The sequence below is a fragment of the Passer montanus genome, unplaced genomic scaffold (genome assembly GCF_014805655.1).
Source record: "Passer montanus isolate IOZ18808 unplaced genomic scaffold, ASM1480565v1 scaffold106, whole genome shotgun sequence".
Lineage (NCBI taxonomy): Eukaryota > Metazoa > Chordata > Aves > Passeriformes > Passeridae > Passer > Passer montanus.
Genome location: NW_024357170.1, coordinates 2,901,463 through 2,920,543, shown reverse-complemented (window position 1 = coordinate 2,920,543; position 19,081 = coordinate 2,901,463). Strand labels below are relative to the sequence as shown.

General features: G+C 40.1%; 1 protein-coding gene across 1 annotated transcript; it reads right to left on the bottom strand.

The window, feature by feature from the left end:
- Positions 1–1,502: 1,502 nt before the first annotated feature.
- On the bottom strand, positions 1,503–10,736 carry LOC120507590 (sulfotransferase 6B1-like). The gene is made up of 6 exons (XM_039720418.1): positions 10,519–10,736; positions 9,561–9,745; positions 8,411–8,537; positions 6,092–6,186; positions 4,896–5,082; positions 1,503–2,297 (listed from the first exon to the last, which is right to left on the bottom strand). The coding sequence occupies exons 1-6, from the start codon at positions 10,661–10,663 to the stop codon at positions 2,179–2,181; spliced, it is 858 nt and encodes a 285-aa protein (XP_039576352.1). The 5' UTR covers positions 10,664–10,736; the 3' UTR covers positions 1,503–2,178.
- Between the last annotated feature and the right edge of the window lie 8,345 nt (positions 10,737–19,081).

The window sequence follows — 19,081 nt, the reverse complement described above, 5'->3', positions numbered from 1 at the left end:
CATGATCTACCTTTGGATCAATTCCATTCTCTGAATGTTGCCTCTTAAAGGACCTTAAGGGGCTACACTTATCTCTGCCTGGAGTCTGAACAGATTTTATGGGCAGTAATTCTGATAACTCACAGACAGGCCCTGGTCTTGGCTTGCCACATCGGTATATCAACACTTGGAGCACTTTGTTCAAACAAAACACATATTTGATTTATTATGGAAGTCAAGAGGTTTTAAGGGGATTTTGGGGTAAACTTGCAGGCAGTGCTGGCAATGTGGAGAGCAAACTGGACCACTGCCCTGCAGTGCCTCTGTACTGCTGCCCCTGCTGAGCAGCAAGGGAGCTTGGGCTACTCCAGCCAGGCTGCTGTCATTGGTGTCAGAGCTTGGATAGCACAGACATACATGGCCTAGCTTTGATTAAGCCCTGCTGAACCTTTTTTTTTTTTTTTGGTTAATTTTAATCTATGTAAATCTTTTATTTAGTCAGTAGGCCATGCTGTAAACTGATCCATTCCTCATCCCCCTGAAGCAGCTAGGGAGCTAATTGAACTTTGAGCAGCACACTGTTACCTCCCTCACTGATAGGTAGGTTTAAGTAGTTTACTAAGCTTACTTTGGTCCACAAGGCAAGTCCTCATCCTGTCCCTTCACACACAGTTCCATGTTGTAAGTAGGATGTGATATAAACAATCCTATTTGTGTGTGCATACATGTGGTGCAAATGCTGCTCTTACAGCAGTCTTAGTGCAGCTAAACTCACTTGCAAACCTCATTTCCCCAAGGACCCTCTGGCTTTTTTCCCATACTCAAAGGGCCAGAAAAAAATAAGTCTCTAAGTAAAATGTTCAGTGATTTTCATTAGCTGATTTCTTGCCACTTATTAATAGTGGAAGAATGACACCTCAAAGGAGGGCAACAGTGGCATTTTGGGGGAAGAGTGAGTGATATAATGTCAGAAGAGCAAAGTAACACATCAAATGGTTATTTGTATAGAGCAGGACATCATCTCCCTCAGGTTGTGTTGAAATGGTAAATGGCAAAGGACTGCACACAGGCTTTTCTCCCACTCTCAGCACCATAACTTCTGTGTCTTTGTGCAGGTGCAAAATCAGTAGGTGTTGATGCCAGCTTACACAAAGCAGGCATGAAATGAAATGGCTGCCTGGCAATTGTGAAGTGTATGGCTAGAGGGAGATGAGTGTTGATGAAACCAGGTTGTTTCTGTACCTCAGAAAAAACACAGAAGAGGAGCTTCTCTCACACACAGGATCTGTGTTCTGCCTTGGAACTGTGTGGTGGGGTAGAACACTCCCTGCAATGTGGACACCGATAGTTGATTCTTGGAAAATCTGTTTTATCAGGGCAGAGTAAATAAATAAGTGCTGTTTGGATTAAGCTGTCTCTGAGTGGTGGTTTGGTTTTGTTGCTCAAGGAGTGGGAAATAAAATAGTTCTCATCAAAACACTGGAAACGGGAATTTTGCAAGAAGAAAATCAAATGGAAAATAAACATTTACGGTTGCTCAACATGAGGTGCTGAAGTTTATTTGGATTTGTATCAGTTGCATTTAAAACACAAAGACTCTCTGGTACCTAATCCAGAAATAAGTTACATCAAAGAACTAGACACTGTTAGAAAAGAAAAAAAAAGGAAACACGTTTGTAAAGAGACTTCAGATCTTCAAATGCTGCAGTTTTCAACTTAATTATCAATAGCAATGTCCAATAAGATAGGCACTTCCAAATCATGGTGTATCACAGGAGGAACAAGTCTGGGATCAAATTTTGGTAATTTTCTTATGACATGTTTTTAGATTTCTTATACATTCAGTTCCTTGCAAGTTTCTTTTTTGTTTTTCTCTTCATATTATCTTGGGTAAAATTCCTTATTCAGGTTTATGAAGTCTGTTCATATCCCCTTGGAGCAAAGAAAATAAATAAATGATGAAGTAGATTTGGTTGTCAAGCCAAGGTCTGACACCTGACTGTGAAACCATGTACACCTGCCCTCTGAGAAGTTAGTTGAGCTCTGGCACTGGGTCAGAACTTTCCTGTTCTCAAGAACCCATGTTTATAATCCTTCCTCTTGGAAGCATTATAAACTGATGGGAGCATCCATTCAGAACTTCCCACCAACTGGTCTGTGCATGCTTGTTGATAACTGGATATTGTTCTTCACAGAGACTCAGCACTCATAGATGAAACTATCTGCCATTTTGCTGAGTTTCATTTTCTCATTAAATATCTCCTGAAACCTAATATTCTGCTTTGGAGTGAAATAGTTCTTCCAATCACCAACAGCACCTAGGAAAGCAAGAACAGAACGAAGAGTGAAGTGAGCAATATGTGGAGCAGAAAATTATTTTAAAACAGCCTGGTTTTGTTAATGTTGCAGTTGGCACAGATATATTAATATTCTTAACCATGGTCACCGTGATAGGTCAGGATCAGAATTGTTCTGATGAGACTCTGGTGGAAAGATCTGGATCATCATCTGTAGCAGGCCTAGGGCCTGCATGGCCTCCTTGGCAGTCAGAGGCCTGAGCTAGGAAATGCCAAGTCAGCATGACTGGACCCTAGCAGCCCCTCTCTTCCTCCTTCGGACCCTGCTTATCTCTCTGTAAGCCCATAGGTCACTTTCCCCTGACCCTTACTATTGGACAGTTTTCAAAACCCCTGTACGGTATAAAAACCCCTGATTCTGCCTGGTTCAGCAGAAGAGCTGTCACTGGGAACCTTCGTGGAACATCTGAAGAATAAAGAATCCTGCAGAACCCCACACGGCCTTCTCCTCTCTCTCCCTGCGTCTGCTGCTGCAGCAGCACCTAGCAAGTTAACGAGCTGAAATCACTGAGCTGATAATCACTAAGAGCTGAAAATCACTATAGCTTGCTTAGGTGGCCTGAGCTCCCGCTGAGTTATCCTGGCTCCGGCACCCCCCACTGGGCACAGCCCGGTAGGGAGCTACCGTGATAATCATCCATGAAGGTGGATGAACCCTATCCTCAGAGTTGATTAGTGCCAGCAACACAAGTGGTGGAGGAAGGACCGCAGCTTTTCCAAGGTGGAATTAGAGCTCATGGTGATCTGGGCAGGGGGACATCTTACCATGCCTTAGTTGAATGCAATTAAATGTCTCTGCCTGGGTTTTTTCACAGTCAGTAGAAGAAATTGTAGAACCACAGAGTGGTTTGGGTTGGAAGGGACCTTACAGGTCATCCAGTTCCATCCCCCTGCTGTAGGCAGAGATGCCTCCCATTATCCCAGGTTGCTCAGAGCCCCATCCAACCTGTCCTTGGACACTGCCAGGGATCATGGGGCAGCCACAGCTTCTCTGAGCAACCTGTGCCAGGGCCTCCCCACCCTCACAAGGAGGAATTTCTTCCTTATATCCAATCTAAACCTCCTCTCTGTCAGTGTGAAGCCATTCCCCCTTGTCCTGTCACCCCAGGCCCTTGTAAAGACTCTCTCTACTAGATGGTCTTGTAAATAGTCTGAAAATTCATAGATTCATAAAACAGTTTGGGTGAAAAGGGACCTTTACAGGAAATTTTAGTCACCATCTAAACTTATTAAATGAGTGGTAGCCCAAAAGGCACTGACAAAAAAAAGATTCCTAGAAAAGGAGCCCAGAATGGACTGACAAATTAATCTCACCCTTACATCTGCTCCTAAACTCTAGAATTTTTATGGATGAGGTGTCCAGCTACTTAAGTGGCTAGTTGAATACTTCTGAGTGGTCATGGACACTGGTGGTCAGAAAAGTGTTTCAACTGTTACCCAGTTGAAGCAAAAAGGAAATTGTTCTGTAAACTGATACATTTTTATGAGACAATGCTTACAGTTCCCCCCATGTGCATGCTCTAAAGACTCTGCATGCCAAACCTAACATAATAATCTTGTTTTCTGACTAAAATAGCATTCAGTCCTAAACGACAAGAAAAGAGAGCCCAAAGCATAATATATACATATAACTCTTCTGTAAACTGGTTGAAACTAGCTAAATGTCTGGGATTAGCATAGGAACTTACTACTTGGAAGTGAAAATGTTGGGATTTTTCAACATTTTTATCATATCTATCAAAGTTCACTGACTGAGAAAAATGCATCTCTCTTTTTTGTTGTTGTTTCTTCTTTATTGACAGATTGTATGTTTTCATTTGTTTCTGCTGACTGGTAAAACCGTTGTGAATTAACGAAAGGTACCATTTCTCTGTTTATTAACTGAAACAACTCTTAGCTTTAAACTGTCAATTGTTGTTCAAAAATTAACTAAATCAAAATAATTTTTAAAAATTGTGGGTTTGATTGACTTGTTATCCAAACCTGTGGAAGCTTCAGAAATGCCAGGAGCAAGAAAACAGCTCCTGAGGGTATTTTAAAATCACATCTGAGCTAAGAACTGTGGAAAATTTTCCAAGGTCTGGAAGTTACCTATGACCATTCTTTTGTTGTTGTCAGCATATTCCTTCTTCAGGAATATTTCAGTAAGATAAGGGGTGATAAGAGCAGCCTCATTCAGAAGGAATGTGTCTGGCTCTTTCTTATTCTAGTCAACTAAGTGACCTTGGCAGGTAATATCAGAGAGACCTGTTGTAAAACACTGAGGTGGTCAACTTTTAGATTTAAAAAAAGACAGATAAAGAGTATTGCTGGGTAAGCTTGCCTTTTGGTTCAACAGCTCCCACAGAGCAATATTAGTCAGGCTATAGTTCAGACTCCTCTGTGCTTCTCTAGTACAAGTCTGATTTTGCAGCCAGGAAGTGATTTTTAAGAGGGCTTCAGATCAAAGAATCCTGTCATCACTTCCCAGGGCTGACCCAAAGACTCCAGGAAAGACCTGCACTGCAGTCTTTACTGGATTCCCACTGCTTCTCCTGTGTTAGGCACAAAGGAATTTACCTTTTCGGAAAATCAGCTTCCTGTTGGATGTCAGAGCACACACGGTGTGACTGGGATCGCTGTTCTCCTTTTCTGTGTCATTCTTCATCTCTGAGAACGAGGACTTCTTGCAGATGTCTTGGATATCATTGTCACTGACATTTAAATTCAGGAACATCGTAATTTCCTTTACAACCTTAGGGAGATCCTGAGGTATAAGAAAAATACAGCTTTTATGTTTCTGAGCTGATTACCAGACTTTTAGCTGATTTGAAAATGATCCCTTTTATTACATAATGAGTTGGTCGCACATTTATTTGCTTTCAAGCAAAGCATTGGATTGTGCAGATGACAGGTACAGTAAACCTGATTCCCCTCTTAGCCATACTCACAGAAATTAATAAATACAGAGTATGTCATATCACACACAGTCACATTGTCAATTTTATCTCTCAATTCAGATAAAATGTTCTCCTGTCTTTCAGAATTATTTCCCTGGAAATAGAAGAATACTCAGAGCCCAGCTCCAAGTAGTTTATTTCATTGGACATGATGTATCTAGAGATCTAACAAGTGACTCAGCATCCAAAATGGCTTGTTTATATGCCTAGTAGTTGATTCCCGCCCCCCCCCCCAAAAAAAAATGAACAAACCTATTTTCAAAAAGACACTAGAAAATGTTTTCTATCCACCTAAAAATTCATTCTCTGAAAGCTAAAGTATGTTGATATTTTACTTTCTCTTTTTTAAGAATAGTGAAGTTTTTCCCTAACCCTCCAGCCTCTAATTTTCTTTTTTATTGGGAACACAAGTCCCAGATGTGAGTAGTTCTGTTGTCTTACATCACTTTTTGAAAATTGCATCTGAAATGTCAAACATAGCAAGTTAATGTGTGATCCTCAATAGATGTCCTTGGTTGGTCTTTCCATAGGACAAAAAACGGGAACTTAAAACTCTGCCTGAGCCTGAGGAAAAGTGTCTGAGTCCCATTCCTGCATCTAAGAAATGCAACTCTCACAAGAGTTCATATTTATATAGCTTGTGTAGTCAGAATTATTTAGTTAATACTAAATTCCATGCAAATAAAAAACATGCCCAAAGATACATATTCACATTTTCCTTCTTTCTCCTTTTTCCTTATAACTTCCTCTTTGATGTTTTAATGATGCTAATTTGCAAGTAATGCCTTTTGCACCAAGAGCAGAGAGCATATTTACCTTCTTCATGTCTTCATAGAACAAAAAGAGGATGTTTTTCTCATCTTCATGTTCTTCCCAGCTTAGGAAATGATCAAACCAGGATCCACAGACAACTGAAAGGAAAACCCATGTAAAAGAGATCCAGAAAAACTTTATTCATAAATAACTGTGATGCTACCTCACATATTTAGGGGAATAATTTGTGTCTGTAATGCACTAAAACACAGGCAGTTCTTTGTGTCAAGTGATGCAAATTTACAAAAGTAACTTCCAAAGAGGTTTCCATTCTTGTTGGAATTTGTTTTCACACCAGATACTATTCTGATACTATTTCACACCAGATACTATGATTCTGTAGTGGAAGCAGGCTCCAGGTCTAAGGAAAGCCCTCTAATGAAGTAAAATGTACCGGCCTAACAAGATGTGAACATCTCAGATGACTGATGATTGCATGTCTGTGGTCACAGAGACTTGATCACCTCAGCAGGAGATTAAAAGAACAGGCTGGCAAACAGAGCACACATTTGTTACCTCTCTTACATCCCAGCAGAAGGGAATCTGTATAATTTTTAAAAGCTGAAGAAGAGTTACTTAAAGAACTCATGCAAATGCCTCATTCAGCCAGTGACACAGATAGAAGGGTTTGTAGCTGATTTGTTTTGTCTGAATGCTCCATTTGCTGAACCCTGGGAACACAGCTAAATTTCAGCTTTTTTTTAAAAACCAAAATTCTGACCTCTCAATTTCAAAGGCAAGATGAAAACCTCTTGCAGGGCAATGAGAAGAGGCCAAAACAGAGAAAGCTCAGCAAGCATTCTCCAGAACTGTGACTTTGCTTTATAACCACCACGACCATAAAATTTTAATCTTGTAATGGGCATAATTTTTGTCACAAACTGTGAGTTGTAATTAAGTATCAATTATAATTAATAGTTATAATTAAGCTGAATGCTCCAGTCTGCAGACATCTCCAGCACATAAAGCAGTTTCTAAGTGCAAGGCATGTGTGCTCCACAGTGTGCAATTAAACCCTGCTCCCCTGGCCACCTACTCTGGGGATGTGGCCAGTGATAGCACAGTCCTGGTGGCTTCAGAAGAGACTTGGAGACTCCAGGGAATTCATTACAGCTGTCCCGGTGTGTCCTAACCCTTGTTTTGAACTGATATTTGCAAGAGTACCGCAGGGTTTGGATCAAGCAGCACACCCTTGAAATGTTTCTACTAGGAGCAAAATATTACCACCTTCCCCTCTACATCACCTCTTACCTAAATTTCTCTTTAACCAACATAGTTCTTTATTTATGCCACACATAGGCACTCAGAAAATAGAAGGTGGCTAATAATTTATAGGAAATAGGAGATGCTTTTAAAATATAATCATTGAAGCATAGAATGCTTCAGATTGGAAGGGACCTTAAAAATAATTTAGTTCCAACTCCTCTGCCATGGGCAGGGACACCTTCCACCAGAGCAGGTTGCTCAGAGCCCCATCCAGCCTGGCCTTGAATAGAAGCCTCTTTCCTTTTTTTTCACTATTGTATGTTCAGAGTTCATACCAAACAAGCCAAGATCCTGCAAATCACTGAAACATGTGCCTTAGGGCTGCTCTGGACTCAGAACACCACATCTGAGCCAAAGCCTGGAGGAGACAGTAAACAAATTGACTCCTGGAGTTCTGATGCGAGTCCGTGATGACTGCAACAACACTTTTCTTTCGGGGTTTTCAAGGTGATCAATCATTATTGCTGTTATCATCACTGTGGTGACACATGTCCTCAAAGGAGTAATAAAACACTAAATGTGGGAGAGGACAACATGAACAAGGTCCTGTTGCCAGCTGCCATCCCACCACTCCTAAAAAATCTCCCTCTTGTCCTTGGTCTTTGGACCCCATTTCTGAGACAGCACATCAGGGAGAGTGTGTGCAGAAGGGCTTTAGGAACATGTCCAGACTCCGTTGTTGGGCTGCCCAGGGCTGTCTCCCAGCCTGGAGAAGACACCAGAACTGCAGTTGCAGCTGTCCCTGCAGGCTGGTGACAGTCCCCTCACATGCTCTGTCATCAGCCACGGCCCTGCTTGCCCAGGGCAACAAAGAGCAGCAAAAACTTGCAGAGAGCTGTGCTGGAATGATGCAGCTGCCTCTCAGAATGACTCCTTGCAGGGCTGAAGTGAGCATCCTATTATTTGCTCTTGTTTAGCTTGGCATTAGGATTTATCCCCACCACCCCCATATAAATAAGGAGTTCAATAAGGAGTTTTCACACAGTTCAAATTTCTTAAGTCTTTCTGTGCATAACAAACTAATGTGAACTGCAAATAGAAAACATTTATCCTTACCATTGCCTTTTAAGAACATGTCAAAGAAAGCAGTCCAGCTGTCTACAGTGGGAAGGTTTGGGTTATCTCTGTAGTAATGAAACATGGAAACTGCAGTGTCTTTTGGATTTCTGCTGATGTAGATCATCTGTAAGTGAAGCAGATTTAGTTATTAATGATAATATCCTCCCTTTATTTTAGAGGAGCTCTGGCTGTAAATAGAGCATTGTCATAGGCAGTTTGCAGTGTCAAAACCCTTTCCTTTAGGATTTCTCCTTTGGTGACCATGCCATTAAATTAGAAATGTCTTCTTAGTAAGGAGCCCATAGTGATTAGTAAACAAATCCATGTGTACAGAGGTGTGTTTGCCCTGGCTGGGTAATGTTTATGTTTTACGGAAGAGCCTGTCCCAACTTTAACCTTGAGTCAGTATATTATCTCATATATCTCACATATGAAAGCATTACTAATTAACATTCAAAGGACAGCTGCAAACATAAAATTTGGCCTTTCATTCAAATCAGCTTTGTCCCAAAAGTCTGCATCTGAGCGATCCTGAATTTTTTGACTTTGAATATAAAATCTGAGACCTTGAGCTTATTTTTTAAATCTCCCACATTAGCATGGGAGGAACTGGTTTAGTCGGCGTCCCTGCTCATGTTAGAACAAGATGATCTTTAAGGTCTCTTCCAATCGGTGATTCTGTGAACTCAAAACTGTGTTCTGAATCTACCTCCCTCATCTCATTTCTCCTTTGTTTGCCCAATACCTTTATGGGCTCTTCAGAAAGCTCCAGCAGGAGGGTCAGAGTACCTTTAATCCCAGAGGAGCCTGTAAGTAGCCAGGATTTTCTGAGAGTTGGAAATGAGGTCATGAGAACACCCCACTTACTAATGAAAGACTTCTGATCTAAAGATATTGATGTCCTATTTTGTGTGGTGCCTGGTGTAAAAATCACCCCATGGGAGCAGTGGGGCAGGAGCAGAACCCAGTCCCCAGTCCAAGTCTCTGTTGCTGCCTTCAGCTGGTGGTCCGCTGTGTCTCCAATATTCACAGCAAAACAATTCTAAAAACTGTGAATAATTCAAAAATTATTAAGGATCAACAGGACAAAATAGATTCCTAGTAGACTTTCTACATATTTTACTGCTTTGATATAATTTTGTCTTACCTTGCATTTCTTATTCTTAAAATTTGGAGGCAACATGTTGTAGTCTAAGTGTGTTGGGATGATTCTCTTTGATGAGAGTTTATCCAGCTCCTCCAGTCGGGAAATGTCTCCAAATTCAATGGGAGATGTTATTGTGACTTGAGTATTGTAAAGCTTTGTTATAACTCCTGCAAGCCAGTGAGTGCCTACAGAAGAGGAATTTTAAGTAAACAAAACAAACAATAAAAAAAGGATAAACATTTGTTACTGAAACATGCATTTTTCATACGGAAACCCCTTGCTAGTGAGCAAGTTATATTTCTAATCCTACAGATTCAAGAAATTTTGCATGACTAAATAATCCCATTGGCTCCAAATATATAAACACTGAAAAAAAAAGGGCTATATATGAATTACAATGTAACTCTGAGACAAGCATTAATTTTGGTACCAAAACCATCCCATTATACAAACTGCTATCTCTATAGCTGAGAGGTGGCTATATTGTGTTTATAATTTATTTTAGAATAACATGTTCATTTGGTTGGGTTTTTTTCTTACAATAATGTGAGTCTGTATATTTCTGAAAGTATTGATTGAGCTCCCCCTGTGTGTATGCTCCTCTGTCCAAGAGAGGTGAGTGGAGAGAGGATAAGAAATTAACAAATCTACAGCCAAGAGGCACTCAACTTCATACAAGTCCTCAAGAAAATCCTTCAAGTACAGATTTTGCTTACAGGTAAGGAATATATATTTGTTTTCCATGAAAACACGTGAGACTGTTTTCTACAGAATCAAAATGTTGGGAAATAACCCATATTTCTTGTAATATGAACATTTACTGACAGAATAATACATTCACATACTTAAACATCCTTTCCTGTTTCTTTCACACAGATATTTCCCAAGTAGTTTAAGCAGAGAACATCAAAAACAAAATCAAAACTTCTTGCAGTTAACATTGAAAACTAGAACTTACCAGATTTGGGATAGGAAACCAAAAGAACATCATCTTCTCTAGCATCAAAACTATCCAAGGATTTTAAAAGCTCTGGAGAAGACCTGGTGGTAAAGGGAATCCCCTTAAATGTGTGTAGGAGCTCTACCTCGCTGGAGCTGGACATGGTTGCTTAAGTCTTGGATTCCTGCAAATCAGATAACAGGGACAGGAGAAAGATTTAAATGTCACTTCTTAGTCAGGTGGCTGGAAGTGACAAACTGAGACTGAGCAGCACAAACCTCATGCTTATATACTTTACTGCAATGCTCTATCAGATATTGATTTTTTTTTTCAGGTAGTTGATAAAGGCAACTGAAATATTAGAGCTAACTTAATAAATAATCAAAATGCTGAGTCATGAAAAATGCATTCCATTTGTCATTTACTGGCTCTCCAGATAAAGAAATGAAGTAATGGTCAAAATGGAATTGTGAAAAATAATGACAATTAACATTACATTAGAATAGGCTTGATATGATTAGTCTATAAGTTATATTTTGTCGGAAAATATTCTTACCTTCCAAAGAAAAAGCTGCATCTTAAAATAATGTTTATTATTAGAGAAACAATGTCTTATTTTTGTGAATGATTTTTTTGTTTGTTTCATTTTATACAACAGCTTGAAATTTCAAAAATGCAAATTGATTCAAAGTGCTTGAATCTTGTGAGGCACAATCATTTTTTAAGATGTTATATGTCTCTATAAGAAGAGTATAAGCAACAAAAATCCCAAAATGAAAACAGATATTTAAATAGATGTATTATATAAATATTTAATGTTGCTTTTAATCCCGTGTGTTTTGTGACTATAAGTGGTTGAAGATTTTTAAACCTTTCCACAGAACATGCAGATTTATCAATACAAAAGTCACTTTCAGGAAAGAGCCAGTTCTCCATTAATTATCTGTTTTCAAATGTTTGGGTTTGGTTTTTTTTATTTGAATCTGTGGAAATTATCATTAATATTTTTCAAACAGAAAACTTGACTTTTGTTTAATGTGACCTTAAGTAAAGTGAATGTATTACTGTAAAATAAATAGCTCAGTTATGAACTAAAATATTTTAGAATGTTTAGTATTTTCAATTTTCCTTTCAATGGCCACAAATTAATTTACTCTTTTTTTACATTATTTTCTTCAAAAATCCTGTGGCTTCACTATTCCTATTGAAAGATTCCTCCAATATATTCAGCCAAGGCCCTTCAATATCTTCAACTCAAAAACCTCCTTGGAAATCATGGTTAAAATTAAGCAATGCTCGGGGAATTTTCCAGCTTTAGCAATGTTCTTTTTTTATCATAAATAACAACTTGGGTTTCGTCAGAGGAGCCAATTCCCAGATGTACTCCCATGAGCCCTGGTAAGAAGTTAATAAATAGACATATCCTTCCCATAAACACCTGAGCAGCCAGAATTGCTCACAAGAAGTAAGGACCACTTACCAGCTTCTGTGCTTGCTTATTTCTAATCCAATCTCCACAAAAGCCAGCGATGTAAAGTTGATTTACCCACAACCCCACCACCCCTTTCCTTTCTCAACCTCAAAGAGAAGAGATCTTCTCACTTGTAAAGTTGTCCTTAAACATTTATCACCTGCAAAACATGACCTGTGCCATCAGTAAACTATGAATTCCACTCCAACAGGGCCAGGTGGGGTTGAAAATCATGGAAAATACACTCTGGAAAGATGTTCCCTATTGCTAAGGATGAGAGGTGATGGGGAATCTTTCCAGGGAGTCAGTGGGGTTACAAGAAACACTTGTATACTGGTGCTCAGATAGGGAATCTCCCAGAGGAGCTCAACCCTCAACATTTTCCGTCTGCCCCCAGGCTGAACACCTAAGCCACTACTTCATACCTTACGGTGTGAATACTCAAAAATCTTTCTCTGTCGGCAGATTTCACTTTAGTTACTTCAGGTATACAAATTATGTCCAAAGGCATAAAAAACCCTGTTCCTGTGTTATTCTGAATGTGCATATTAATCTGAATATGCAGAGAGATTTCCAACATTGATTTTGCAAGTCATCGTTCCAGTTACAGGCACATAACACAAGCTAGTAAAACTTTACTGCCTTGACCTGGCAGAAGTAATCTCATTGTAAAATGTTTTGCATATTTACCATGCTTATTCTCTTTCATTTCCTCCTGCATTCCTGCTATGTTTTGAATCAGCGCATTTGCCTCATCTAATGACTTGGACCTGAATTAATCATTCACAACAGAAACTGCTAAGGTGTAAAACAGAAGCAATACAGTAGCCAGGAAAATTCCAGTTCTTTTAGCTCATTTCAGTTGCTTTTTGTAGTAGCTTATCTTTTAAGTGTGTGTAATGACAATCTAGGAGAAATTAAAATGAAATTTTTCCTACCCAACTGCTACCTCTACTTGGAAAATAAGGCCTATCCCTGCAAGGAACAGTATCCTGAACTGCAACTACTTAAGGAACAAGAGAATATTTGGCACCTTGCAGGAAAAAGCTATTATTAAAGCCATGCTAACTACATTGCCATAAAATACGTTTATTATAGATACATTATTCAAAGGAGCACAGGTTTAAAGAAGACCGTGCCCTCCATCCAAGTTTGATTTTCTTCTTTATTAATGTATATGTGTGTGTATATATATATATATATATATATATGTAAACATGTATATATAGACACACCAGAACTGCAGTACCTATTGCCTGATTGATCTCTGCACCAGGCTCTGAGGAGCTTTTCCCAGTGCCAAGTTCTTCTTGTTCTGGTCTCTGCTGTCCATACTGATGGAGTGCACATGTTACCAGCAGGTTTCACAGGTATTTTCTTTCTGGGGAGCAGTGCCAAACTTGGATTTTGGGGATTCTTCATGATTTGAGACAAATGTAGCTAGGCAGCTGGACACTGCTTCAGTCCAGCTCCTTCTGTCTCCATGTCTGACTTACCTTCTCCCATCTAGATCCTTGTCAGGTGAGAAATTTCTTTTTTAATTACTTTAAAGTTTTGACTGTTCTGTTTCTGCCTCTGCCCTGCAAGTTCCAATTCAAACCCCCCCATCCTCTTCTCTGCTTGATAAAAGGCAGTACCATGTATATCTCCTTCAGCTGAAGATTTCTCAGCTGAGACCAGTCTGTTCCCCTCCAAACCCCTCTCAGGCAGCATGTACTAAAAAGATATTGTGATATTGTGGAAATATGCAAGCAAAGTCCCGTGTTGTTTGCACAGGTGAAAATTTGGGTGTACATTCACAGGGTTCTGAGTGGTTTTAGCTAGCACTTTCAATCATCAGGTTCCTCGTGTTTTTTGGTTTTTTTTTTTTTTTTTTTTTGAGATGTCCTAAAGCTGTGAAACATTTCAGTGTTGTGGTAATGAATGAGTGGTAAAACTGATGCAGCCAAGAACTGAAATGCCTCCAGTTCATCACTGCTGCAGGTCTCATGAACCCACATGTCCCTAAAAGTCAAAAGATTTAACTTCACCTGATGCACCTGGGAGTAGAATTTCCCTTGAAGTGTTACAGTGAAATCCCTATTTATTTTAATGTTACAAATGAAGTGTCTTGTCTAAGTTTATGGCTATTTAATAGAGACAGCCAGCAAAATGTTGGAGGCAGCACAAGTGCTCAGAGTGTTTGGGAAGTTAGGGCACCTCAGTGTCTGGATGCTGAGAATTTAGGAACCTCATCCTGGGCTTCTGTATAGTTCTAATGAAACTCAGTTGCAGGATGGGTGTACAGCTGCCTACAACACATCAAGACTCTGCCTTAGTGTACTCTGAGCTGGTCCCAGCTATCAGGGTGTGTGACTTAATCAAGGCTGCTTTACTGGAATGGGCTGTACCGGATCCTTGTACAACTTCCAATTTCCAACAGCAGTTCTCTTCCTGGTAGAGCTTCCCTGCAGCACCTGAGTGCTCTCAGAGAAGCCTTCCCTCATCAACCTGTATCTCAGCCCTAATCAAGAGCTATGAGTTGACAATTCTGATTTCAAGTCTCTGACTCCACAGGTACTGCTATCTGAGGCAGCTGTGCCTGTGCTTAGCTAATGCTTGGTTGTGTTTATGGCATGGCAGATGATAAAGTTCCCTGACCTCCCTACATCCCTCTTAGCAAATCACTGCCCATAGACATTTCGTGCCTCATGCACAGCTGATAGAGCTAGTTAAAACTAATCACAAGTGTGCCACTGCTGCCAACAGAGCCCTGCCCTGGCAGAGGGTGGCAGGTCAGTGCCACCTCTGAGCTCACCACTATCTCCCCAGGTCCTGCCGTGCAGTTGCACGTAAGGAGACCTCTGGGGCGTTAACACACAGAACATGAAGAGGACATGAAGGGGAAGCAGGGGGACAAGAGGGCAGAAAAGGAAATCAGATGAGGTTTTTAACCTACACTGGTCCAGAAAATGATGATGCTGCTGTGTGCATGCAATGGGGCTAAGCCAGGTAAGCCCTCTCCCTTGTCTGTCAGGGTGGGGTTGCCTAGGGGCATTCCTGGGAATCCAGGGAGAGAGGACAGGCCATGGAGGCCTTATTAATTTTCTGCTTATCTTTATTGGCTAATTGGCACAGGAATGAATTACAAAAACTAATGAGTCACCCTGTAATTGCTGGTGCACAAGCACTTCAAATGGCTCTAGGAACTTCATTGGTGACTTGAAATGGTTTCAACTTCTTTTGATTTGTCAGTGTAACTGGATATAAATATTTTGAAGTACATATGCAATAATAGGCTAAAGTATTCTATGGGGAGCCAGAAAAATTCCAGAAAGAAAAGCCTTTTGATGTGTGTGTTTTTCAGAGATCAACACCATGTGGACCATCACTGCATACAGCAAAAAGCATTTGCTATCAGACCTATCTATCTTGATGGTCCACACACTGCCTTTAAATCTAGCTGGACACAGCTACATCTTAAGATTATTCCTGATTTCAAGGTTCTTTAAGATCTCTCTTAAAGAGAGTTCCAAGTTATTAGACATGAACTGTAAAATGCTACAGGAACATAAGGAAGTGAGAGAGAGCAGCTAGGAAGCACTGGGAAGGAAGTTGACATTTTCCCAGCCAGCACCAGTACAGCTCAATCTTGCCCAAAACTGTCACTCCTGGACTGACAAATTAATTCTAAAGTCCAAAGGGAAGTTCTTTCACCGGCATTTATAACAGCTTTCTGTGATTTGTGATGGGAACAGCAATCAAAACTCAGGCCAGATCCAGACTGGATAGGTGAAACACAAGTTTCCTGTCAATTTTCTGCATTTGTGTCATTCAGTGGCTGGGTAATATTCTGCAAAGTTTATATTTCTTCTCTTGTTATGAGTTGGGGTTTCTCTTATACATTCTTGTGTCACATGAAGTCTTTAGGCATAGATGTCTTAAACAGGAAAGAGAATTCCTACTGCACACTTGTCCTCTCTGGCAGAGTTGGGATGTAGCTCAGAACAAGGCAAGAACAAATCGGGATTCTCTGCCACACAGTATTTTAGTCTTAATATTGGACAACATGAAAAAAAATCCCAGCTTTTTATGGTTCTAAAGGAGGCTTTCAAACAGATGTTATACAGCTGTCTAGCCCTTTTCCTGGGATGGAGCACAGCTCATAACTCCTCCCATCATTAGAGACAGCATTTTGGTTGACTAAAAGGTACAAATGGCTCCACTCCTGGAGTGGAACCACAAGTCTAACACACAGTGTAATTTCATCCAGTTGCACCTGATCAGATACAACAGCCTGTTGCACAGAGCTGTATTTTCCATCTAGTCATGTTTGAAGTCTTCATTTGAAAGGACAAGGAAGTCACTTGGGCCATTCCCTTCCTGGTAGTTAATTATTGTCAGTTATACTCTGTGTCTCACTGCTAATTTAGAAAGAGATTTTTCCAAATGGGAACAGTCGTGAATCAACCTACCTTGTTTTTTCTATGCCTTTCTGGGAGGTGCTGAAATGTAAATGGCTTAAAAGACATCATTTGTCTTACAATTTTCTGTGCACACTCTCATCCTAAGAGAAAATATGACAAGACTTACAACATACAGTGCAGAAGACTCAATGGTTCCCAGTCTCTTTGGCATTTATTTCCACCATAACTCTTGCAACAAGGGACAAAGAGGGAGGATGACTGTGGGTTTGGGCAGCAGAATACCACGAGAAGTGGGCTGCTGGCTGTCCAGCTCCAGGGGCTAAATACCTGCTGCTTTCAGAGACATCAGGTGTGATCAGGATCCTGCTGGGCTAACAGAGCACACAAACCAGGACTGGCACAATCTGCCTGTGCATTGTCCATGACAGAATTACCCTGGGAATTGCTACCTGGAGTGTGTCCAAAGAGGCTGGAACATGTCCAAAGAAGGACAATGAAGCTGGTAAAGAGCACAAGTCCCATGAGAAGGGGGGAGTAGCCTTTTTTAGTCTGGAGAAAAGGAAGCTCAGGGCAATCTTGGTGCTCTCTGAATACTTGTGAAAGGAAGTTGTAACCAGGTGGGGATCAGTCTCTTCTCCCAGGTAGGAAGTGGCAGGACAAGAGGAAGTGGCCTCAATTTGCAGCAGGGGTGATTTAGATTAGACAATAGGAATATTTTTTTCATGGAACAGCTTGTCAAGTACTAGAAGAGGAACAGACTGCCAAAGGAGATGGTGGAGTCAAAGTCAGCATCCCTGGAATGCTCAAAAAACACATGGATGCGGCGCTTGAGGACATGGTTACTGACAAACACAGTGGTGTTGCTGGGTTGATGGTTGGATTTGATGATGTTAGAGGTCCTTTCCATTAGTCTAGGAACCAGATTGATTTTTAGGCCAGCTCAGCTCCTCTCTGAGTTGACATGCTCATGGTTGTAATCTGCAGGTTTAACAGCCTTTTTTCTCTGACAGGTGTCTGAAATTGGGAAGGAACATTAAGTTGAATCCAACCAATTAACCCCTTCTGTCTGCTTATTAGATACTGTTTCCATTTATGAGTCTATATTTATAGAATATAAATTCATTTAAACACCAAGTCCGGTAGTTATTTCATGCATTTGAGTTTTTCCCTCAAAAGAGACACCCCAACAAACCCACCCTGTTCACCTTCTGGAGCTCTGGCAGCCTTGGGGCCATGATCATTCCCTAGGGAGCCTGTTCAGTGCCCCAGCACCCTCAAGGGGAAGAACCTTTTCCTGATATCCCCCCTTACCCTCCCCTGACACAGCTCCAGCCATTCCCTCAGGTCCTATTCCTGGTCACTAGAGAGAAGAAATCGGTGCCAACTTCAGTAAAATAAATAGAGTTAAGATATTGGTGGGGTAACTGCCAGTGCAAGATCTTTCTGAGTGGGTGTTAAGTGCAAAATTTCCACTTAAATAAGAAATGAGAACAATCACCCCCAAACCAATCACTGCCCCACCTAGGTCAGTTTTTGTTTTGATTAGCAATTCCATTTTTTTTCCTGCAGAGTATACAAGAAAATGTCAAAAGTTCACTGACTGTGGACTGTATGCTGTGTCACCACTAATTATATTCAGCACTAAAAGTCTTGAGTAAGGTCTGCCACACTTTTGTAACTTTTTAGATTATAATTGAGGAGTAATGTGTTGTATGCAACCACATCACAAATGCAATAATGTAACTTAGCTGAAATAATAATCCTTGTTTTACATTATTGAGAAATCAGGATCCAATCCAGTTTAACAAGGCTAAAAACCTTTAAAGGCTGCTGAGCCAACATCCACATCAACCTTTAAATTCATGGATCTACGTTAGGACCTTCTAGATGTCATCCAGGTCCCCAGGATTAATATTTCACATTGGCTGTCTCTCTTTTTCCAGAGTTATCTTGCCATAATAAATTGTGTGATTAAGGTGTAATATAGGGTTATCTGTGATTTTTCTTTATTATTCAACTTGTTGACTCACTGGCTTTCATGCAGCCAGCTCCAGAAACTTCCATTCACAACAAAAATGCCTTATTTACCTGCCTGAATGGATAATTTCTTCAGATGCACAACCAGCAAACTTCTGCAAAATTCTCTTTTGCTGTCAACTCAGTAACAACTTCATGAGTTTGGTGTTTGGGGGTTTATTTCTGAAGAAATTAAAATGCTTTTGAAGACCAAACAGGTTTAATGCAAAATTGAGCTAGTTAGTGCCAGCATTACAAATCTGGAATTCTGGCTGCTTTTCACAAAATTGTCCTCAATTTTCTGCATTTTCAGATCCTTATTTCTTATGCTTGTACAATTCTGTTATCATCGTTATACAGAGAGAAAGAAGCTGGCTGAGGGATAAAAAGAAAAGTTAATGGAAGAGAAAGGACATGCAGTTCATTTCTGCATATTGGATTATAGTCAGATTCCTAAAATTATCTTTATAATAAAATAAAATACAGACATCTCAAAATACATATCAATATATAAAATATCGATATATAAATATCAAAATACAGCCTCATATTTCTTTACAGTTTCAAGTGTAACCAGCATTTTCCCTCTAATCTTTACACCTAATCAAAAAAGGTTTCTTCCCTTCTTGCATGAATGTAACTCTAGGCTTGTGGTGATATTATTGCAAAAGTTCCATGTTGTTGTCTC

Coding starts and splice junctions, on each gene's coding strand:
- LOC120507590 (XM_039720418.1), bottom strand. CDS start 10,663: ATGTCCAGCTCCAGCGAGGTAGAGCTCCTACACACATTTAAGGGGATT. Junction 6,187..8,410: donor CATGTTCTTAAAAGGCAATG/GTAAGGATAAAT, acceptor TTTTCCTTTCAG/TTGTCTGTGGATCCTGGTTT. Junction 5,083..6,091: donor TCTATGAAGACATGAAGAAG/GTAAATATGCTC, acceptor CTTATACCTCAG/GATCTCCCTAAGGTTGTAAA.